At 40.4% G+C, this 23,544-nt stretch overlaps 1 protein-coding gene across 3 annotated transcripts in view; it reads right to left on the minus strand.

Annotated features, from left to right (window-relative positions):
- Positions 1-23,544, minus strand: part of ca10a (carbonic anhydrase 10 (inactive)a) — a 264,823-nt gene that overhangs the window by 20,663 nt on the left and 220,616 nt on the right. For all 3 annotated transcript variants that reach the window (XM_088016503.1, XM_088016505.1, XM_088016504.1), the window contains one exon: positions 16,237-16,422. In XM_088016503.1, the coding sequence (XP_087872629.1) occupies positions 16,237-16,422 (186 nt within the window). The remainder of the gene's footprint in view (positions 1-16,236; positions 16,423-23,544) is intronic.

Raw genomic sequence — 23,544 nt, forward strand, 5'->3', positions numbered from 1 at the left:
AAAGAAAAAAAACAACTAAAAACTAACGTGGGGTAAACATTATTATGTTCAACGTAATTAAATGGAAAACGTGGAGCCATTTCTTCCTGTTTTTACCGTTTGGTAAGAAGACGCGTCAACAAAAGAAAACCAAATTCGACTGTTTTTTGTGGCGGTGAAACGTTTTGAAAAGGGAAAAAAAAACCAAACCCCAAAAAACAGAACAACACATGCTAAATGCAAAGGTTCTTTTTGGTTTTTTTGAACAAAAAATTACCCTAAATTAAAAATAGATAGAAAAAGAGCTTTCACAGAAAAAAACCAGGAGGGAATATTTTCCACCCAGATGTAATTTCTTGTACGTGCCGGCTCGCTCTCTGCTGCAAACACACTTGGAAACCTGACTTTTAACTGCTGATTGGGAAAACTACTGGGCCCCTTTGGCTCTCGCGTGCGGCGGTTACCAGCGAATTTGTGGCTCGCTTTGGTGGCGAAAAGCTTCAGATCAGCAACTCTCAAAGTTCAGACTCCAATCTGGACCAAATCCCACGTTAATTCAAATCCTATGATCTCTGGAATACAGAGAATATTGACTAAAACCGGGTCAAGTGAGACTCATCTTTGGTTCAGACCATCGTCTGGGAGAAAGCTGAGTGCAGCCCAGCGTGCTGCTGGAACAACAGCCATTAGCAAAACAAGGCATTTAAAGTAAAGGGCTTCGTTTGAGAGGCAGGATAACAAAACTTTCTAGTTTAATTTTTTTTCTTCCACGTTTGAGTAAGTAGAGCAGCAAAGAAAAAAAAAAATTTTAAAGCTGAATCATCAATAATGAGACATCCAAACAGCGATGGAGAGCTGGCCAGGCACTGTGCAAACATTTCTCCAAGCGCTAGATAGATCCAATAGAGAGGAAGAATCGATAATCAATAGAGGAGAGAAAGAGAGGAAATCGATAAAGAATTGAGAGAGGAGATATGAAGACAGACGAAAAGACCACTGCCTGTTGGAATCTGAGAATATTTTAAGCCCTAAACCAATGGCTGTATGTGTGGTTCAAAAACATAGAATACATATAAATAGAAAAGCACTACTGTGCAATGAACTGTAAATAAAAACTGGATAAAGACAACTTCAATAAGATCTACTTAAGACATCATCTCTGAAGATGCTTTTATAAATCACAGACCATATCCAATATTCCTTTCTTACCTAGAATTCTCGGAAAAACCTTTTCCTATTCTGCCAGCATTTACTATGCAATCACCCGGTAATAACCCGCTTGAGGAGTTCAGAGCCCATCGTAGGACTGAAGAAGCTCTGGCAAAAGTCACTAATGACATTCTCATGGTCTCAGATAATGGACTGGGCTCTGCACTTGTCCTGTTAGATCTCAGTGCTGCATTTGATGCATCGGATCACCGTGTTCTCTTGGAAAGACTTGAATATGGATGTAGGAATGTAGAAAACAGCACCTTATGTAGCATTTTCTTTTGATTGGAAGAGGTAAGCAAAATGTAACACGATGGATTTTCTCATTACTTATTCTGGACCTTCAACGTTGTTTTTTTTTTAGGGGGGCTTTTGGCACAAACACAATTACTGTAAAAGATTAAAGTGTTCACTTCTTTGTTCAAGTTGTCTTATATATATATATATATATATATATATATATATATATATATATATATATATATATATATATATATTGCTTTTGTCGAAAGGTGATATTAAATCTCTGGAAAGCTACAGGAGTTGAAAAGAAATGAGCTTTGTTATGCCTCATTGCCCGAATTTGCAAAACCTGATGTTTAACCCAAGAGCTCCTCCTTCATTGCCCCTTAGCCTGCAGTGGCATGATAGTCTAACAAATAATCGTTTCAAAACACAAAAAGGACGGTAATAATTTTCAGATCTCTCCTAAAAGGCTTCCAGCTTTTTGCTCTTCACCTCCATCATCGTCTCATCCTCCCTTATTGGCAAAGAGCTCGGCACATATTGTACAGGCGGATATAAATAAACAAATGCAAGAGGAGAGTAATTATGAAAAGCTCAACCGGGGGAGTGCAGAACGACAGAACGTCTATAAACGCAATCAAGGCGAACATGGACGTGATTAGGGTCTGATTTGATTTGAGGTTTTAGTTTTATTTATTTATTTTTTAAGGTGAGGACGTCAGAAGCAGCCTAAAGGATCCATGCGCACTAACCTCGGTTACTAATTGCGCCAAAGTTTGCTGCCGGGCAATAAAAAGGCCAGCGTGGGCCATAATAAAGCGAGAACATCTGCCAAATGGAGGGGAAAGAAAAGAGGGAGACGAAGCAGAAAAGGAAGAAAATAGAGGTTGTAATTAGATACAGAAATAGTTAAAGAAAGGGCAGAGGAGGAGAGCTGCAGAGGGCTGGCCAGACCCGTGCTCCTGCAGCACTACATCATTTATCACAGCGTTTCCTCGGCTGCACCAGACTCTCGGAGACTGCTGATCACTAAGATCAGCAGTCGCCTATTTAACAGGTACAGGCACTTCGGATTCAGCATCATCCTGACGTCCGCTGGATACATGCTAAACAATTCCACAGAACAGGATGTGACGGAAATGACAGATTTGGCTCGGATTAAAAGGGTTTATTTAAGTTTTATTGAGCAGAAGTTAAAAAAGAAGCAGAAAAAAATGACGCGCCGCCGTTTTGGAAGGTATGAACTGGAAGATGTTTGATATATAAACACAGAGACGAGATCCACGTTGAACCACGCTCAAATGGGATTCACTGCAATGACTGCGGTTTAGCTAAACTCGCTGCTGGAGCATGAAAATAAATTACATGACTTTTGACTTGCGCAAAAGTCATGAAAGACACATTTAGACACCAAAGACGCCATACTACACAATCGACATGAAGACGTTTTAAACATGTTATCACTCAGCTAACAGAAGTGAAGCAGAATGGGGAACTCATTGGCACCACTCAGCCAAAAACGGCCCAACGGTCGATTCGCAAAGCTTAGTTTCAGACCGTAATTTGGTTTCAGTTTATTCCCACATTTTTTTATTTTTCAAGTACTCTAACAGGTGCAGAATTGTCTGAGTTGCAGGGTGACTAATGGTGTGTTTTGTAGAAATTTGGTCTGTGGAAATTGTTTATTTTACAAGACAAAGTTGAAAGTGTGTGTCTTAGACCAATGTTACATGTAGCAAAGATGAATCTGTAACACTGAAGGGGTGTTAATTAGACTGACATGACACAGTCAAACATCACATAACACCTGTTATGAACATGGAGTCTTCATGAATGTTTGTCATTAAGTGTCATTCGGTAAATAATGACACTTATAATGTAAAGTTGACCATTTTAATGGACTTTAAATACCATTAAAACTTGTTAAAATAAAAGTTTTAATGCAGATTTGCATTAAAAGTGTCATTATTTACCAACTGACACTTTATGACAACATTCAGACATTCATGAAGACTCCTTCATATTCATAACAGGTGTTATGTCACGTTTATGACAGTGTCATGTCAGCCTTATGCACACCCCATCAAACAAAGTGTTACCGATGAATCTAAGCTGAACAAATTAAAAGTGGCGTTTGCATGTGGAGAGTACAGCGACATTTGTAAGAGTGTGAGAAGTCGTTCCCGGCTCCATGTTCTGACTTTGAAGGTAAATGAAACGCAGTATATGTTCTTTTAAGTCCAGAGCCAAATTGGTGACTGGAGACAGACAGCACAGTCCCTGGACCCGGAGAGAATAGATTCCTGCAGCGCGAATTCCTTCCATTCAGGTCAGGCAGAGTAAGCGAGGAAAGCCCGGGGATCCCATCAGGATAAAACCAAGAGGTGGTAATAGTTTGGGAATAAATTTAGTCTGAGTTTTGAGCCAGACGATGCCAAGGAGCAAAACACTCCCAACTACAAGCTTCCGCAGAAGCTAAACAAACAGCTAGCATCTGGTTAGCTCAGACGCCTGCTAGCATCTGGTTAGCTCAGATGCCTGCTAGCATCTGGTTAGCTCAGATGCCTGCTAGCATCTGGTTAGCTCAGATGCCAGTCTCATGAGTCTTTTATGTTGTTGTGGATGATTTCCTAATGAGACCAACATGAGTTTCTTTGGTCACATGTCTGAGGATTTGAATGGTTGTAAAATCGTCAGAAAAAAATGAAGCAATGCGTTTTAAAATAATAGGCGTTAGATAAATGGAAGCTAATACTACCTCCTCTTTTAATTCTTCTTTCAAATCATCTGCCTTCACTCCTAGGTTGTTCTTGAGCTGTAACTGAACCACAGAGGTCTGCTGGCTCTCTCTTTTCCTGCCGTTTTGTTTCACCAATGTATATGTCTGAACTTCCCTTATCGCAATTATTTCTGGTCTTAAACTGAATTTAACCAACAACAGTCTCAGAACTGCCATATATCCTGCATTACTGTATACAAGTATACGACTCATTCAGGTAAATATTATGGCCAACAATATCACGGGATACTGTCCTGATAAAGAGTCAGGGGCTTCTGTTGCAGTAACTTGCCAAGCGTTGGTAAACTGGATGGGCTTTACGATAAAGTTGAATTAGATGTGAAGGGCTCGCTGGGCAGCAATCTCCGAAGTGTGTGGGAGATTTGGAGGTGGGGTGGGGGGTGGAGGAGGGGATTGTTTCTGAGGGTCATGACAGCCTCTTTATGGCATGATGGCTGGCCTGGCCTCCAGGGATACAGAAATATGAAGACAGCAAGTCGATAGCAGAGGGAAGGTGTTCAGTGCTGCGTATAAACGCTGGGCTGGAAATGACGCTCTCCATCCCAGCTTCCATCCATCTGCCCTCCCCCCCCCTCGGATTAACTGGAGCATGGGCCCATAAAGCTAACAAACAGACCTCTGCCGTTCCCACACAGACCGATTACAGTCAGATTATGCATTTTTGCCATCACAACTCGGCTGCTTTTCAGTTGTGCTCCGGCCAGAAATCGTCCTCTTTCAATCCATTAGGATGGGAGAATGTAGTTCACATTTACTGATAATCTTCTCATTTGAATATTTTGTTTTCCATTAATATGTATTTCTGGAAAAATAAATAAATTAATTAATAAAAAAAAAAATTAGCCACACACTGATGTTCTGATCTGATATTAATCCAAGTTTCTCAGAAATTAATACGCCGCAGACCAGACGTGGGCGAAATGTGCTCCATAATAGTGATTAATGATAATTAAGAGGAAGAGAAAAATAAAACAGAGCTAGCTTCCACGGCGACGTCGCTGTGATGATAATCTGCCGCAGCAATATTAGCTCAATGCGATTTTCCATGTGCACGGCTCTGCTAGAAAGAGGACACACAAGAGATGTATCTGTGATTGATGGGGATTTTAAATCTTTGCAGCAGCTGCCTGTGGCGAATCCTTCTGAGACACTTGACAGGATTTGAATTAAATATAGCTGGATTGTTTCTTTAGCAGCATATGGAGTCTCATTCTGTGTGGATACTTAGTTGGATATATTTGATTTTTAAGCAGCGTAGACTTCAATTCGCATGCTCACGCATCTAACAGTTTCCTACATATCGGTTTTATCCATGAACTTTCATGGAAAGGAGACGGCCTCCGACTGTCACGTCATCCCAGGACAACGCAGCAGGGGTAGTATCAATCCAACACCAAGTGAACACAGGGCCCAGATCGCCAATACCATTACTGACAGATACGTTTTTAAACTTCTGACCTTTAGGTGTTTTTGTGGTTTTTCCTGTGAATTATTTTGTTACAATGCAATGGTGCGTTCACATCAAACGCGTTTTGAGCGTCAGGCGCATCTGGTTTACATTCAAAGTCTGTGTGGGGCGTCAAACACTCAAAACGCTCCAGACGGTTCAAATCGCACCGCGCCAGAAGCTGGAGATGCGCCACAACGCGCCTCCACATAGACTTTGATTGTAAACCGGACACACCTGACGCTGAAAACGCGCACACAGCGTTTTGACCTCAACATGGACAGAGCTTCTAGGTGTCTAAAATACTTTATCAGCATTAACGTGGTTTGTGTGCATTTTCTTAAACTGACAAAAATATCGTTTGAGAGCAAATCATTTGAATCAGGTTTTCAATAATAAAGTCATCTGAAACATGGAGGGCAGGGCAGTGTCTACGAGGACACATCTACGTAAAGAAAAACAAACTACATATGTGTTTAAGCCTGCAAGCGGGAAGTCAAGAGTTCACCACAGGGAACCCTCTCTTATGAGTAAAACATAAAAGCTCCACCAGAAAAGCCCTGGCCAGGATTTGAACTCGGCACCTTCATGCATTTAACATTCGCCTGATGCAAATCCTCAGTGACGAATGCTCAAACGGAGGGAAGCAGCCAGAGCGCAGCGGAAATGTTGAGCGCCACCTCCATCACGTTCCCGTCGTACTTCGCAAATCAGATTTCCAACATGTCTGCTTTGCGTCACGTCTGAACGTCACACTCTTTCTGCGATCCGATTTAACCTCCAGATGTCAAATAGTGGTATTTGTTGGCTTTGTGCCTTCCTCCTGAGGTGGATCAGGGGTGTAACACCGGTTTGTTTGACTGTAACAAAGACCACATACAAATTACTTACTTGTAATACATTGTGTCAAGGAGATGCATTACACTGTCGGTTGCAGAAGGTGGTTCTGCTCATACTGAGCCTAGTCCTGCTGAAGGGTTTCTTTGTTTTCAGAGGAAGTCGTTAACTCAATGTCTTGATGTGGCTTCCTTACAAAACTTTTAACTTTTTCTTTTGTAATTGACTGAATCGGAATCTGTTTTACCGAATTTGCGGGGTCTGCCCGTCTCATTTGTGCTGCACTGAATTAATTTGGCTATCGGATTAACTTAAGTATTATCTTTTCAGAAAAGGAATTGGCGATAAAAATTCATTTAAAGTGGTACAAGCAAAAAGCAAATTGGATTAAATTGAATCACTAAAGCAAGAAGACAAGAGCAGGTGAGAGTCGTTGGCCGTATAAAATTTAGTAGCTTATTAATAACTGGAATCCGTCAGGCAGCCGTGATTGCTCATAATTTCCAGATCCAAACACGACGTTGCATTTTTCTTACGAACCAATCAAATTTAGGTGTGAGATCCAGTTTTCAGCAGGTTCTGTAAGATGATAGTTTTGGATTTTCAGCGGCAACAACTTTAACTAGGAACCGTTTGGTGGATAAAATCCAAAGAGTTTTCTTGAAATCAACTCTGACAAACGTCCTTAGACAGCAGGAGTGTGGCTTTGCTTTAACACAGTGTTGACAGAAAAAAAATGAAACGGATGAATTCCTTCCCGTCATCGATCACCTGGTTCAAGATTCCACAAGAGACTGAAATGAACACACTCCAGAAAGGAAAAAAATAATAATACCTGTGGTAAAACAATTAAATGAGTTAAAAGATCACCAGAAGGGTACTGGGATTTTAATACTGCATACAGGAAGACCAAGGTTAAATGTTCAAATCAAATTAAGGTTCTTTACATTACGGTTTTCTTATAAAGAGAAATGCATATTTTAAATTATTCAGAGACTTCCTTACACATTTGCAGGAGGCAGCTTCAACCTTTTTCTCCTTTTTGCTGTCTTCTAACCTGTTTCCTCCAGTTTCTTATATCAGAGGATAATAAAGGCCGCCGAGCGTCGTCTCGCTGTGCAAAAACATAAGTTAGCCTTGTGGAGAAATATTTGGAATATTTTAGCAGGATGAGCAAGGTGTTTCATTTTCAGATTAGACTGTGAAGCTGCTCCAGGGGAGCAGAGCCAAACAAACACACGCACACACACACACACACACACACACACACGAACCAGTTCTTCACTACTACTCCCATAGGTTACCATTTCAGAAGGATATTCAGCTTTAAAAATTTTAAATATCACTCTCTTTGTTCATGTTTCAAGGACATGCATTGCCACCTTTCTCTCCGCAAATGGAGAGAAACGAGGAGCTGGGGGAGCAGGAAGCATCTTATTGGAGCGTGAAGTAACCGAGGCCGGGTGGGGATTTGTGTACGGGGCACCAGGGTGACAGAAGACAAGGAAGTTTTCTATTCGCTGTTACCTCAGGAGGAGTTGTTTCAGAGACGATGTTCTCCTCTTTACTTTAGCTCAAAGTGCAGCTTTCTAAGTGTCGTGTCTTTTCTCGAGCTTTCTACTGACCCGACGTTCTGATGGCTTCTAGTCGTCCGACTCAAAAGAAACTTGCAGACTCCCAGCTAATCTTTAGCAAATAAGCTAAAAAAAAAGAAGAAAGAAATTAGGAGCTGTTATATGGATCAAGAAGCATTAAAGGGAACTAAGACATTGAGGGGAATTTGCGTTAAAAGTGAATATGGCATCAATTTAGACTATTTCACTTTTGATGGATTGTAAAACTTTACAGCTTTTAGCTGAAGTTTATGTTAGTTTTTTTCTGGGCTGGGTGTTGTAGTGCCAATGGTTTAGTTCAGATGACAATCCTCACGTCATGACCAAAAGCTAACTGATTATACATTTTATATTTGTTTCTAGTCATATCTACATGACTAGAAATAAAAAAAAAACCAAGCCAGCAAAAACTTAACACTGCAGTACCAAAGTAAGGGAAAACAATAACAGGTTGGAAGACTGATTAGAGTTTATGATTTTACAATTACTATTAATCAAAGGCGTCTCTAAAATTTATATATATATATATTTTTGTTTGCCTTGAGTTAATGAAACTCAGTGTTTCAGCATTTTTACAGTTTGATAATTTAAGCAACCCTCCTGTTATGTTCACTTTTGAGGTACAGCAATAATGTTCGCGGGTCAATTTGACCCGGGGAGTGTTTAGTCATGCTATAGTGTCAGAAACCAAAAAAATCCTCCAAATCTTTTTTGTGTCTGATTATTAACTCCTATACTAACCATTTCAATCAATATTTGTGCAATTATGTTTTTTATTCCTCACAAATAAAGGATCAATGACGACAATTTACTCATTCGGTAATAAAAAAATGTGATTTACATTTTTTTATGGCCACTGAAAAACCTAAACACAAAATAACACTAAGTATCTTTGAAAATGACTTTTTGTAAAATTTTTTATATTACATTTAGATTTTTTTTTTGAAGGGGTCATCTTTATAATTGAACTTGAGACACTATTCTGCCCTGGGTCAAATTGACCTGCTGACTAAAATCAAGACAAATGAGTCCTGAAGATGATCCTCCAGGTGGATTTCCAGTTTAAACCTGCATGTCCAAAACATAACTGGGTTTTTCATCACATGCTGCCCAGATTTTTATGTCATATTTAGCTGGTGTGGAAGGCATATATTGCGTAAATGAGCAGCGACCTCTGAATGCCAGCGGTGATCTTTATGAATGCCACAAATCTTCCATCTACTGTGACATTGGGGCCTGTTTTATAGGACAGGAGAAATTACAACCCACATGTTCCACACTGATCTATTAGCTGCTAGTTTGTCTTGTCCATCGATTGTCAAATCAGATTACTCTAGAGACAAGTCTCCAGAAACATTATGGCCCATAATATTACCCTGCCTGTCTCTGCATCCCTTAGACTGGCTGTTGATTCATCCTTTGACTTGAAAACTCTGGTCAGAATGAGGACCCCCCTCAAATATGCATGTAAATGCATCTGGTCCAGCTCCTTCCAGTTCTCTCCAAAAACTCGCCTTCCTTTTAGACTTGTCATTTCAACAATGATTTTCTGTATTGCACTAGACATGAGTAGCTCAGACTGACTTGATGTTTGTGATGTGAGTTACTGCCATCCTGGCATGATCATCAAGAAGTTCCAGGGCTTCCAGGGTTGTCATCTTTTTATTTCCCTGCTGCTCATTTCCTGATCTCCAACAGTGACGATATTACATGTACCTTCAGTGTGTAATGCGTTTAGGACTCCCTTGCAGAGAGTATTTATGTCCCCCCCCCCCACTTCTGCTGAGGGTCCACTCAGTGTGGGTGGAGTTTGTCCACAGGAACAGAAAAGGTTCCTGTCAAAAGTTGCATGAACACCTGCTTTCTGGCAGCTTCCTAGTGAAGTAAAGAGAATAGTGAAAGAGTGGGTTTGTGTGCATGTTTAGGTGTGTGTGTGGTGTGTGTGTGTGTTCATGCATGTGTGGTGTGGTGTGTGTGTGTGTGGTGAAATATGTCTCATGGGTGCAAGGAAACAAATAGAATTGGACATTATTTTAATCTTTTTACCCTTCAACTTGTATGGCGGGTCAAATTGACCCGTAACAGTACGTCTGTAACAAATGGACCTAGGGGGGGCTGCAAGTGTGTAAAATGAACCATTTTCATTTTATACACAGAGTGCACCTATTAAGACAAATAGAAAAAGTTTCATGCAGAAAAAATACTTCTAACTATTTTTTTTTTATTTTTAAACTTTGAAACGGGTCAAATTGACCCGGAACATAATAGGAGGGTTAAGCAACAGTTTGGGCATAAAATTATTCATACCCCAGACAGACTTAGCTTTTAAATCATTTTCATTTGAACGTAACTAAAAATGTCTCTGATGATACATAATACAGGCATCTTTAAAAAGGACTATAAAGAAACCTATTGATATCAAAAAGACATATAGCTACTTGTATTATCCATTTTGGCGTTTAGGAAATAATTAATACCAAAAAACTGAAAAAAAAACAAAAAAACAAAAAGCAAACAAAAAAAAAATGTAAATGTATTGCAGCAATCAAGCTGTACTTTTCATTTGACCATCAGGCTTTTGGTTCATCTTTGTTGATGAGCTCCAAGTCTTCACTTTAGTCCTGCATAGAAACATTACAGGTAAAATCCTTTACAACACATGAATAAACAGCTTCTGTTCTGTTCAGGGTTATAGTTTTGCTTTCCTTTTGTGTTTTGTTAAAAGCAAGCAAGCAAACAAACAAAAACAGGAACGTTCTCGACAAGTTCAGATAGGCGAGGCCCAGGGCAAAAAACCGGCAGCCGCATCTTGGTGCTCCTCTTCGAATCCAGGCTGTAATGCCGTTGTAGTAAAACGGAACGGAGTAAATATTTTGAAGGCACAGTTTGTAATACATATCCATTTGGAAATGGAAATCTGCTGTCAACATAACCTTTCCCCCCCTCACCCCGGTACTCCCGCCTGCCTGGAGGACACTGTACAACACCACATTTCAGCTGCACGTCGCATGCGAAGCCTTTTATTCTCTGGCTCTGAACTAGTCCTCAAACACAAAGTTCACCCTCAAAGGGTAAGTCAGCAAGTGAAGGCAGGGGCGAAATAAAACATGAAGGGAGTGAAGGGAAGGTGATGCATCCTTTTAGGCCTGGGATCCAGAGCTCTCCATCCTCCCAAGGACACACAAACATGTTTTGTTAGGATAAGAATATCTCTCTCTCTCTCTTTCTGAGGGAGGATAAATTATTATCATTAATTATAATAAATTTGCCTGTCAAGGCTGCAATTATTTTGTTGCCACACAAATTGCCTATTCGTATAATGATGCCGACGGAATGCAGCGGCGTGAGTGAGTCATGAGTTTGTTGAACAATCAAAAGCCAAGAAAGCTAATTGTTTCACTCGTCAAAAAACAAAAAAAAAGGAAAAAGAGCAAGCCGGAGCTCACAGCAGCGCGGGGTTCAGGTGTGTGCCGAGAGGGAGCTGTGTGTACGCCGTTAAACGCTTAACTGTCATCACCAAGACAACTTTATTTCTGCCCGAAGCACTGATGCAAATTGCTGCCATGATGCGAAAGCTCATTAAGAATGTCATATGGCTCCCTGTAGCCTGTAGGTGTGCAAAAAAAAAAAAAAACCTTCAACAACCAGAATGAGCTCTAACGGAGAACAGTAACAAGTTCCTATTTTGAGAATGTTAAAAATGTACATGACGCGACTGAGAGGCGGTTTGGCACCGGATAAAATTAGATGCGTTTCGAAAGTCAGAGCACAATATGCACAACATCACTGGAGGTTTTAGCTACGGACTTGAGGGACATCCAGTTTAATACGATGCTGACCTACTGTTTGGAGATGCAACAGTTTCTACTCCTCTAGGAAGTCGTCCCACAGCGAGTAAGAGTGTGTTTAAGAGAATTTTCCCCCCACCCCCATTTTCCCTGAAGTGCATGTGTGAAGCGAGACGCTGATGTTGGTTGGGAAGGCATTGCTCACAATCCTCGCTCTGCCGATTCCCAAAGGTCTTTCCGGTTGAGGTCGGCCTCAGTTGCAGGCCAGTTAAGTTAACAGAAGCAACAAATGGCTCAAAGCAAACAGACTCTTGCTTCGCGTTCTACTCAGCAGTCGTGTTGGAAAAGAATCGGGGGGCCTCGCTAAAATGTTCCAAGAAAGTAGGGGGCGTGAAATTGTCCGAAATACGTTCTAAAACTCAAGATTTCCTTGAAAGGAAAGAGTTCAGCGAAACTAAGACGACAAGGCCAACACCTGAAGAACAGCTCCAAACCCCCAGGCTCCTCTGCACCAAACTTTACACTTGACGTGCTGCAATCAGGCAAGCGCCGCTCTCTTGGCGACTGCCAAACCCAGACTCATTAATTGGATTGTCAGAAAGAGAGGCATAATTCATCACTCTGGAGAACAACAATCTCCACTGCTGTAGAATCCGTTGGCAGAACGATTTACACCACTGCATCCAATCTTTTGTGTCTGCACCTGCTGGTGTAGGGCTTTGATGAAGCGGCATAGCCATGACAGCCCTTTTCAAAAGTAACTCTTGCAGCTCTCTTTGCGTAGATCTTGAACTGATCTAAGTGCCGCATGGAGTTTGGAGGTCTGTAGCGACCGCGGCTCAGCATCTGCTGACCCTGATTCATGGCTTCCCGTGAATCAATGTCCTATTCCTTGTTATGGCACCTGTACCATGTTCAGCCACGGACATGGCGTGTTCAGGATATTCAGTTTCCATCTTTCTTTTTTTTTTTACCAAAAATTTGGCATTTTAAAAAAAAGACTGCTCTCTACATGGTTTGTGCAAACTGCAGATGGTACTTCTTAAGGCTTTCAACGATGGCTTTGTTTGCTTTTTCTTTTTGTCTCTTCCATTAATGTCAGAGAAGTGGGGTGTAAAACTAACAGCTGACCTGTCAACATACGCTCCCACATGGACTGGGAATTCTTTAAGCTTTTCTTTTACCCAAATAATGCCACCTTTGCTTGGCCTGTGTGTTCACCTGTGTTTGTGTGGATCCAGGACTACAGAGCGTTTACGGTGTCTGGGTGTTAAGTGCAGTGGACGGCTGCCTATTTGTAAATCAGTGTTTGCAGATTCACCTATTATAAAGTCATTTTCCTGTGGAAAATGACTTTGAATTATTAACGGAAAATCCGTCCATTTGTGTATAGTAACCCTGTTTTACCCCGTGTTCCTTGGTTTTCAAGATGCTTTTGAACAACAATATTTTAAATTAATCACAGGGAAATTCCAATAATTTACATAAATGTTTGTGGTCATAATGTAAAAAATTTGAAAAAAATCCCCAAAATTAAAAAAAATAAATACATTTTCTGGGAGAAATACAAAAATGAATCATTATTTGTCGTTTAAACGAATCTAATGATAGAATTATCCTACTGTTGACTAACATTAAATATAGTGCAGTAAAATACTCATCTGTGCTTTGGAGACTTGGGTATAATTGCCTCCTGAATGGTTAGGAACCTTTCTTTTTGTACTTTTTGTTCTTTTATTGTATTTGTTTTCTTTTTTTTTGCGGTTTGGACTTTGAGTCTGTAATAATAAATCTATTTATCTTTGAATGTGGCCATGTTATATAGAGTATGTGTGAACAGGAGGTCCAGGACAGACGTAAGCGAATGCAGCTATGATCGCAGATTGTAAATGCCAACACGACACACGGCGTGATCCACCAACCTTGAGGAAGTTATTTTAGAAGGCAAAATCTTGTGAACAATTGATAAGGACAGGCGAATGTGGCTCAGAATTTTTTTTAAGTTGTGAACTGCGAACATAAATTATTCCGTCTTAATCTCTGTGAACTGAACTTAAAAATAACATTCAAACGAGCAGCCAGGTTTCCATGTTGAAATGGGGGGATGGAGCGCAGCATGAGAAAACTACTGTTGAGAATTTTACACCTGAATTTATTATTATTATTATTTTTGCCACGACCGTCTGGTGTTTGGTCAATCATACTTGGGAGCAAAAAACAAAATGAAAACGCATAAAGAGTGGGATCGAACTGTGGTGAGGAGACACTTCTATTAGCACATTTTCAGCAGAGTGAAGCAATGCATCACAAGATAACAGATGAAAAATGTTTTGTGGAAATTTTGGACTTTGCAGCTCTTGACCTCACTCAGAAAAATAAAAAATGGTCACCATCAATTACCTATCCTGCATTTCAGAGTAAATTAGAGAATTTACTGTTTTTTTTTTTTTTTACATGCTCCATAGTGCTTAACCGTTGAAGTCCCCCCAAAAAATGTTTGCATATCAAAAACTTCGGGCTCAGAATTGCACAGAATGTTGGTAAAGCAGCGAAATCTTGCTCTGTAAAATTTTGCCATCTCTGCTGTTGGCTCCGTACTGGATTAGGACAGAACAGTCTGGGCATTTAAAAGAGAATCTACACATATTCAGAGGTTAAAAATAAGTTGAATGTATGCTGCACATACATGATGGACCTCAGAAACTCAACTCAACTACCACATCCCGCTGGCTGGACAAAAAAAACCCAAAACAAAACAAAAAAAACAAGAATTTTGTTGTCAAACCCCAGCACAGCAAATATAAATCTACACTGTAGTTATCGCATTAATATTAAAGACTTTTCAACCTCTCCCCAAAGTTTTCATTATCAAACCATGAAGGTGTGTGGAGATGGTACAGAAAGAGCCGCTAGTTTCGCCGCAGCGTGTTTAGTGAACCCCCAGCCAACTCCAAATGACACCTCGCTGTGCTGTTGCCGATATCAAACTCGGTCCAACACGTCTTGGGCTCTCTAATGGTCTCTCTGCATTCCATTCAACTTGACTTCGCTGGTGGTAATTCAAGTTACTGCACAGAGGGGCTTGCCCTTATCATTTAGAGTCGACGGAAATTACATGAAATTGCTCAGAAGTGTGGTAGAAGCAGGGCTGGCGGATGAATAAAATGGACCGTGAGCCACAACTTCCACCGAGGCTCGAGCGCAAGAGAACAAACAAAGCAAACAAAGAAAGAAGAAAAAGAAAAACGCGGAATGCATTCAGTCACGGACAATTACGATCACAGTAGAGCGCTGCGAAAAAAGTCTTTGCTGCCTTATATGTTTTATTCCACTTGTACCATGATTTTTTTTTCACGCTTTAATTTTTCAGGTCAAAAAAAAAAGAAAGAAAGTGAAAAGTAGAGATAACACGAGTAATCCTAACCGACCTCGGCCTATGATGAAAAAGTAATCATTCCCTACACCTAATAACGGGTTGTGCCACTCTTGGTGTCAACAGCTGGCATGAAGCAATTATAATGACTGGCAGATAGTCGAGTATTTGGCTCTTCTCTGCAGAAATGTTTTCATTTAGTCAAATTGGAGGGTTTGTGAGCATGTAAAGTAACTTCACTGGGGTCCAGACTCCGAAACCGCAATTCAGGTTTTTTTTTTGTTTGTTTTTTTAATAAATTTGAGCCATTGCGAGTTTATTGTGGAAACACTAGGTTATTCCCTTCAAATATATATATATATATTTTTTGCAAGACAGAAAAATTCATGAATTCGTCACTTGTGACAAGATATCCAGGTGATGTAATTGAATCCACTTCACTTTAAATGGCACAAGACTGAAGGTTTAGGAAACCTTCATGCTGAAAACGGATAAAACATCGTCTTGATCTTTATAGGAAAATGTTTCCGTTTCAAAAAAATAAAAAAGACTCAAAGTTGTACGGTGATTAAGTACTCCACTTTGTCCGACTGCAGCTTTTATCTCAGTAGTGATGCCATTGACTGCGGTCACAATGGTTATTGGTCAATACCACTTACTTGACATAAAAAAAAAATATCTACGAGCTGTTGGAAGTTATTTTGCTTCTATGTGGTTCATTTCTTCTTCCAAGTTTCTTTTTCAGTTCTCTCCTTCTCACAGCTGGCTAGAGCTAATTGTAATTTTCTTAGGGTTATGGTTAGAATTAAAGTAGACGAGTCGATTCAGACGCATCCTTCATCTGACCTCATTTGAACTGATTCATCATTTCAAATGAGTTCTGTTCAATACGCAAGCCAATGACTGAGCAACGCTTTTGAATCCACACACACACACACACACACCTCTCCAGAGAAGGCCTGTCCGTTCAGCAAGTGTTCAGAGCCCTGGCCGTCCTCACTGCCAAAGTGTAGTCGTATCTCCTCCAGACGATGGCTGTACGTCATCGGGCCCCCGGAGATGTTAACCAGATGCTCCTTGTCCAGTCGCAGGGAGACGTGGCGGCCCGTGTTGTACATGGTCCCTCCCACCTGGGGGGAAAACAAACGCAGGGACACGGATTACAAGGCTAGCACAACAAAGGTCCGTTGTGGTAACGTCCACAGTACGAGTAAAAATAAAACGTCAAAATAAAAATAAAGGAGTTAATATTTTCTATGGCGCATTTTGGAGTTGTGCGTCTTTCTTCTGGGCAAAGCAAAACCTAGACACAATTTGATTTAATCCAGTTTGCAATAAAGCAAATGAATGAATGTTTCTCTTGCCAGTAGAACTAGTACTATTTCATCAATATTAAGGTCTTACATACCTAAAACAAGACTCCATATCTTGCTAAAAAGTTACTTTTTAGTCAGTTGGTCATATTTTAAGTGTAATAAAAATATTTGCACCAGAAACTAGAACAAAAATACTTTGTACGGTTTTGTGTTTTTGCAGTGTAGAGGTAATGTGTCGTTCATGTGACCTTTTGTGTGAACTTTTCTAACATGATTTCGCATCTTCAGAGTTATACAGGAGCAGCACACAGCTCTGAGCTTGTGAACTAGTAAATAAATAAATAAAAACAAAACAAACAACAACAAAAAACCCAGTCAGTCCCAATCAATGCATCAGAAGTGATATTCATCAGTACAGTTCGTGTTTTTATTTATTCATAATCATCGGCAGGTTCAAGGAGGAGGAGGGGGAGCATTGCTATTCAAGTCGCAACTTTTGGGTGGACTTCCAATGCCCTTATCTGCCTCCTTCCATCCCTCTGCTTTTCCTCCCCCTCTGTTCCTTCTCTCCTTGTGCCGCTGCCTTTCAAAGATGATCTCTCCTTCCCTTCTTTAAAGTCCTAGAAGAAGAAGTCTGCCCACACTTTGTAAATATTTTATAGATGCTGTGAAAAATCAATGGTCTGAAAGGATGAAGTGAGAGTAAGAGGGAGTGATGCAAAGAGAGATAAGTGCCGTGCGCAGGAGGAGAAAGGTGTGCCGAGTTTAGTGCCCGACGAGGGAGACGCAGCAGAGGTAGAGAAGACTGAGCCTTTTTATGTTCCCAGGTGAATTAAAAGGAGCGAGGTGAGACCTCTGAAAAGACCAAGAAAATCTAATCTCTCTCTCTCAAAACTCGCTTTCTCTCTCTCTCTCTCTCTCTCTCTCTTTTCTTCATTTTTTTGAGGCCATTATTCATCAGGCAGAAGAAGTGGTTAGTATTTTTGTTTTCCAAATCCTCGGAGACGAAATGTCGAGCAGGCTAGAAACTGAAGGTCTCCAAAAAGAGAAGGCATTAATATTCCACTATGAAACTCCAAATGCGTTACATAACATCTGATTGTTAAAGATCTGATGTGCTGCCACGGTGATTCACTGTTTAAAAAAACTCATTTGGAGTGCATAATTATAGAAATGTTTTGTGTTTTTTATGCAGGAATGATGAATAAAAGTGACAACTCGATGTTTTGACCTCTTTCTGCAGCGCTTTGAGTTCAACATCATCCGTCTGGTTTTGTAGAGCCAGTGAGGGTTTTACAGGTTTCACTGTGGGCGTCCAACCAAGGAAATGGTGCATCCAAATAATTTGTGAACACAGTTCAGCATTTACCAGCTGTTGAACACGGATTAACTAGCAGCAAACTGACTTCATTCCCCCTCTGTAGCCCTGTGGTCTTCCACATCCAGCTGGATGATCCACCAGAGAACTGGGAGGTCCAGGGTTCGATGGAAGGATCTATTTTTATTTTTTTTTGTAAGCTAATACTAGCATGTTTGGGATCTAGTCTGTGGGCCACAGAGTTCGGCTCGTTCGCCATGCTTGTCAGGATGGGCCTGGATGTCCTACAGAGATCTAATTGTCCACCATGCTTATTTTTTTTTAACAATATTTAGAGCATTTGGTTATGGCGTTCTGTGTGCCGCTTTGCCAATGAGCACATCTTCTGCGACATATCTGCAAACCGGAGTACACCGTTAGTGAAAACAGAGTATTTCTGGGTGTGGAAAGGCCGTCGCTCATATTTAGTGTCTCAGCGACTTTCATCCACGGACACAGAGAGGTATGTGAAGACCTCAAGCCAAGCTGAGCTCACCAAACTTTGGCTAAATCGAAAGCAAAAAGTGGTAGAATGTTGATTGCGTCATTAATTAAAAAACAACAAAAGTGATCGATGTCTCCAGTCAAATAGGGACATAAACCAAAAATAACGGTCATTTTTACATATAAATTATTTGAATGTCTGTTAAATACTGCAATGAATTCAAATTCAATTTATATATAAAAAAAACTCTTTAGTGAGCAAAAAGGGAAATTAAATGTTAGCATTTTTTAAAACTTCACTGTACAGTTGCAATATGTATTTTATTTTTCTTCTGGATGGATGCAAACTGCATTTCCTTGTTTTGTACTTGTGACATGTGCAACGACAAGTTTTCGTAGAAGGTGATGGAAGGAAAGTTCTCCTGCTGCAGACTGAACTGTATTATTTTATGTCATGAAGTGACATAGAAGAGCTGAAAACTCAAACTTTTAGTTCATACATTCCCAAACTTTATAGTCTCTAGGTTGCCTATAAGATCTACACTAATTAGAGAAAATAAGAACTGATCTTTGGTAATGTGGCTTTTATTTAAAAAAAAAAAAAAGTGATAACTGCTAAATATCGTAGCCAACAAGCACAGTTCAGTTTCTTTGGTGTAATCCAGTATCCATTATTATGCCAAGTGTCGCTCTTTGATCTGAGGGATTTACCATCAGGCAAGATAAACACCAAAGCATTCCATCCATTTTCTTTCCTCAGTGGGGTCGGAAGGGTTGCTGGTGCCCATCTCCAGCTAACGTTCCAGGTGAGAGGCGGGGTACACCCTGGACAGGTCGCCAGTCTGTCGCAGGGCAACACAGAGACACACAACCACACACACACACACACCTAGGGGCAATTTGGAGAGGCCAATTAACCTGACAGTCATGTTTTTGGACTGTGGGAGGAAGCTGGAGTACCAGGAGAGAACCCACGCATGCACAGGGAGAACATGCAAACTCCATGCAGAAAGACCGGGGCCGGGAATCGAACCCAGAACCTTCTTGCTGCAAGGCAACAGCTCTACCAACTGCGCCACTGTGCAGCCCACTTTGAAATTCCCTGACATGAAAACAAACGAGGACTTAACTATCATATCTTGTTTTCAGTGATCCTCAAAAACACCAAACATTGGAGTTAAAGGTCCGCTTTACTGTAGCTTAATTATACGCCACCTCCCCCCAACAGAACAGAAACAATTAAGTTTAAAGACAGCGATGTAGTATGAGAGACCGCTCACTCTTCTGTAATCCACGACTTACCATCACAGGAACGTTAAGCAGGAAAACATACATCAGAGATGTGATCTAGTGTCGATGGGGAAATCATTTTCCCGACTTGTATGTTGTTTAGTAGGAGAAGCCCAGTTAGGCAGGACAGCTAACAAATGGGAAAGAGTGTTGAACAAAACAAAGGCTTCGAGAATAAATGCATTTAGTGTATAACAGGGAAACTGACATGTGGAACGGCCGCTACAAGAGTGTGATTTGGGGGGGGGGGGGGAAGCTGCACTTTTTTCCTAATTGGCTGCCCACACACCTCCCGGGGATCAATAATCTCCTGGAAAGGTACAACTACCTATAGCTGCCGAGCACAGAGCGCCGTTACGGGGGCGACTCTGCCACTGCTCCGGGGAGCACTTCCCCTCCCGCAGCCTGTCGTGTGCAACGCAATCTTGGGTATGTAAATGATTATTTGGTGATTGAAGATGCAAGCAAAACTCCGCTGGAGCACAAAAGCAATTTCGGAAGAGAGATTGAACTCATAAAAATCCCTTACAATTAAAGTGAAATTTAAAGCGTCACTGTTGGGGCTAAAAGATCACATTTAACTATATTTAGCCAGCTGGTGGCGGCCAAGCTTGGCGGATTAATGAATATGGCTCGACTTAAACTTTGTTTAGCCACGTTTTTTTTTCTTTTCTCCTGCATCGGCAATTATTAGTCGCAGCAGATACGCAAAAGTACTATATCTCAATCAGCCTCGTCTTTATTTGGAGTCTCGGCACTCATGTTGGCAGTAACCTAATTATTTTGCAGCAGTTTTTTGTGGTTAATATTTTCACATTGTGTGCTGAATGTATTTGTGAAAATCACTGGCTTTTGTGCTCTATTCATCAAATACACATCCAGGCCGTCAGACAAACACAGGTCCGTGTTGCTTGCGCACCGGCGTCTGAACCACACGCTTGCATGACAATCGACAAGAACAACATTCCGAGCTCTTGAACTCCCGGCATTACATCGCTACGCTGATTATGCCGTTTTTATGCTAATGACTCGCAAACAACGTTAGCGAGTCATTTTGTTGAGAGTATTGCAATAATCAGCACATTATTTAAATGCTGGCAATCGCACGCCTGAAACCGAGGCTCGTCTGTCTCTCGGTGGCGAGCGAAGAGCTCCATTATCGTCCAAAAACTGTTAAGAAAGAAAAAGAGGCAGAGGCAACTTTTTTTAATTGCGTAAAAACAAAAAGATGGTGTAGTTTGTGTTTAATAAATTCTATATACAATGTGTGTCTACCTTATTTATACTGCCAAGAACCAGTCATACGTCTTAGATGTAGGAAAGCTTGTTCCTCTGGTCTTCAGTTCCGTTTTATCCGGATTCAGCACGGTTTCTGGACTTAGTTATCTTCTTGCATTTGCCTTATGAATTCCTTAATAAATATCTGAGTGTATGAATTACACAACGTAGTGATATGGTGATACCAGATTGCAACAACAAGCAACCAAGAAGTTGCTAATTCGTGGTTTTCTAAATGTCAATTGTTACTAAGACCCGGTAATACAAAGTATAACAAGTATAACATTTTTTTTTTTTTTGGACACAAATTGCCTGCCTCTCTTCGTTTTGCTTTAATGAGGACGCTTGCATCAACACCTCTGTGTGCTTTGGCATTTGAACAGAACATTGTTTCGAACTCGTTTTCTGTTAACGTCCAAGACGTTTGCCAAGTGATTTTATTGTCATTGTTTCGTTTCGTGTGCTGATGCAGACACGGATGAAACACAAACTGTACTTCATCTACAACAATGCAAAAGGAGGCTAAGAAAGGCAACAGAAAAAGGTTTGAATTTTCATATTTGTTTTTTTAGGTTAGCAAGGACTTCATGAAATGCACCTAATTTTGTTTGTTATGGAATCCCTTCAGAGGGAATACATACTCCTTCACTTTTTTCCACATTTTGCTACCTTGTAGACTTATTCTAAAACCATTTTTTTCTTTAAGCATGCTTTTAGACTTTGTAAATTTAGTAAGTTGCAATTTTAAATTATAGCTACATAAACACTTGTGGCCAAGGTTTTAATATTTTGCATAAGGACTTTTGGCAGCTGCCAGCTGTCATCTAAAATCTAATTAATTTGTTAGAAGAAAGGAGGACATTTTTGGCAAATACAATATTCCAGTGAAGAGGACCTCATAACATTTGTGAAGGATACACAGGGAAGTATTGGAGGGTGGAAAAAAAAAAGCTATCCAAACCAACCCTGCAATATATGAAAATGCGATTGCCTCCCATATCGAGTCATGAATTTATTGTGATTAACCTCGTTTTTTTGGTATAATTTCATGACTGGATGGTTGGCTGGCTGTCTGACTGGCTGGAAGGATGGATGACCCGTCTTTAAAAAGCTGCAATTCTCTCTCATCTCTAAACTGGGCATCACATTTTTGGCTTAAAAAAAAGAAAAAGGAGTCTCTCAAAGGTAGCTAAAAAATTGATATCACAGAACCTCTCTCTCTCTCTCTCTCTGCCAAAGTCTATAACCACAATCTCCTTAGCAGACTGCATGCATTATACATAACTTCCTGTACAGTCTAGCCTGTAATGACCTTATCCTATCAGTCTCAATACAGTCTGCAGGAACGCAAACATAAAAGTCACCCACATCTAAATCATGAAAAAGGGACTTTCCACGAAGGCTTTATGAAAGAGAAATGTTACATATTCAGTGACGGAAAAACTCCGGAAACCCGTGGGTTCAGAGGTCGGCTCATGTCCCAAACCAAACGGTTATATTTTTTCTTTCTCCGGCTGATAATTAAAGCTTTACTGCATGCTGTTTTTTTTTTTCTTCATAGAACTCTTAGAACTAAATGAGAACGTTGAGCGCGTCTCACAGAACTTTGAACAACATGGATTCACATTTAGATCGACTCGAAAACATTTACCTGGTGTAAATTACAACTTATTGAAACAAAAACAACAACAACAAAATAAACCATCCTCCATGATCTCCAGAGTAAACACAACACGCCAAAAATAACATTTGAATTTTAGGCCCTGAAGATAAGATTCATAAATCTTCAGTGACTAAATTGGTGAACACTTATCTACATCACAGGACAGGTTAACTAATCTCAACATAACATTTAGGCCCTTTAGCTACTGTCACACTGTTTCTCATCTTGTCATTATGGTTGGCAAATCGTTAAAAAAAAGTGTTTAATGTGGCTAAGAAAAGAAGAAAACGGGGCATATATCAGTGTCTCTTGCATCTCTGCGGCAGGTGTCACAATGCGGTGTTGCACATAAATGTAGTTAAAGCTGTTCTGAGCAGAGCTCGCTTTTGTTTGGGTACTTTGAACTGAATGACACCGTTTTATTACACGTTAAAAAGTGGATGTAATTCTCCCTGACATTTAAACATTCCTCTAATTGGGGGTGAATCCAAGTTATACGTGATGTTTCGTTAAGGTTAGACTCAGGATGTTCCCTGTAAAAACAGGCGCAAAAATAGATGGTGTTTGTGTGTGCGTGTGTGTGTGTGTGTGTGTGTGTTCCAGCATTTCTCACCTTGTTATCAGTTCTTTTTTTTTTAATATCAAACAGTACATTATGAGGCCCAGAGCCCGGGTCCCATAGGGAGAACAGAATTAAGTTTAAGGTTAGCCACATACTGCCAATGGTTAGGGTTGGGTGGTGGTAAGTATCAGGTTTAGGTCAATGAAAGAAAAGTTAATGGAAGTCTATGCAAAGTCCTTGTGAAAATAGAAACGCGTAACGTGTGTGAGCGGCAGAGATGCAGTTCACCTGTCTCATTCACACAAAGGCAATTTTGCACCGATTAGGCCTTTGGTTTGACTT

Source organism: Poecilia mexicana, unplaced genomic scaffold, assembly GCF_051168715.1.
Source record: "Poecilia mexicana isolate PSO_F unplaced genomic scaffold, ASM5116871v1 scaffold_19, whole genome shotgun sequence".
Classification (NCBI taxonomy): Eukaryota; Metazoa; Chordata; class Actinopteri; order Cyprinodontiformes; family Poeciliidae; genus Poecilia; species Poecilia mexicana.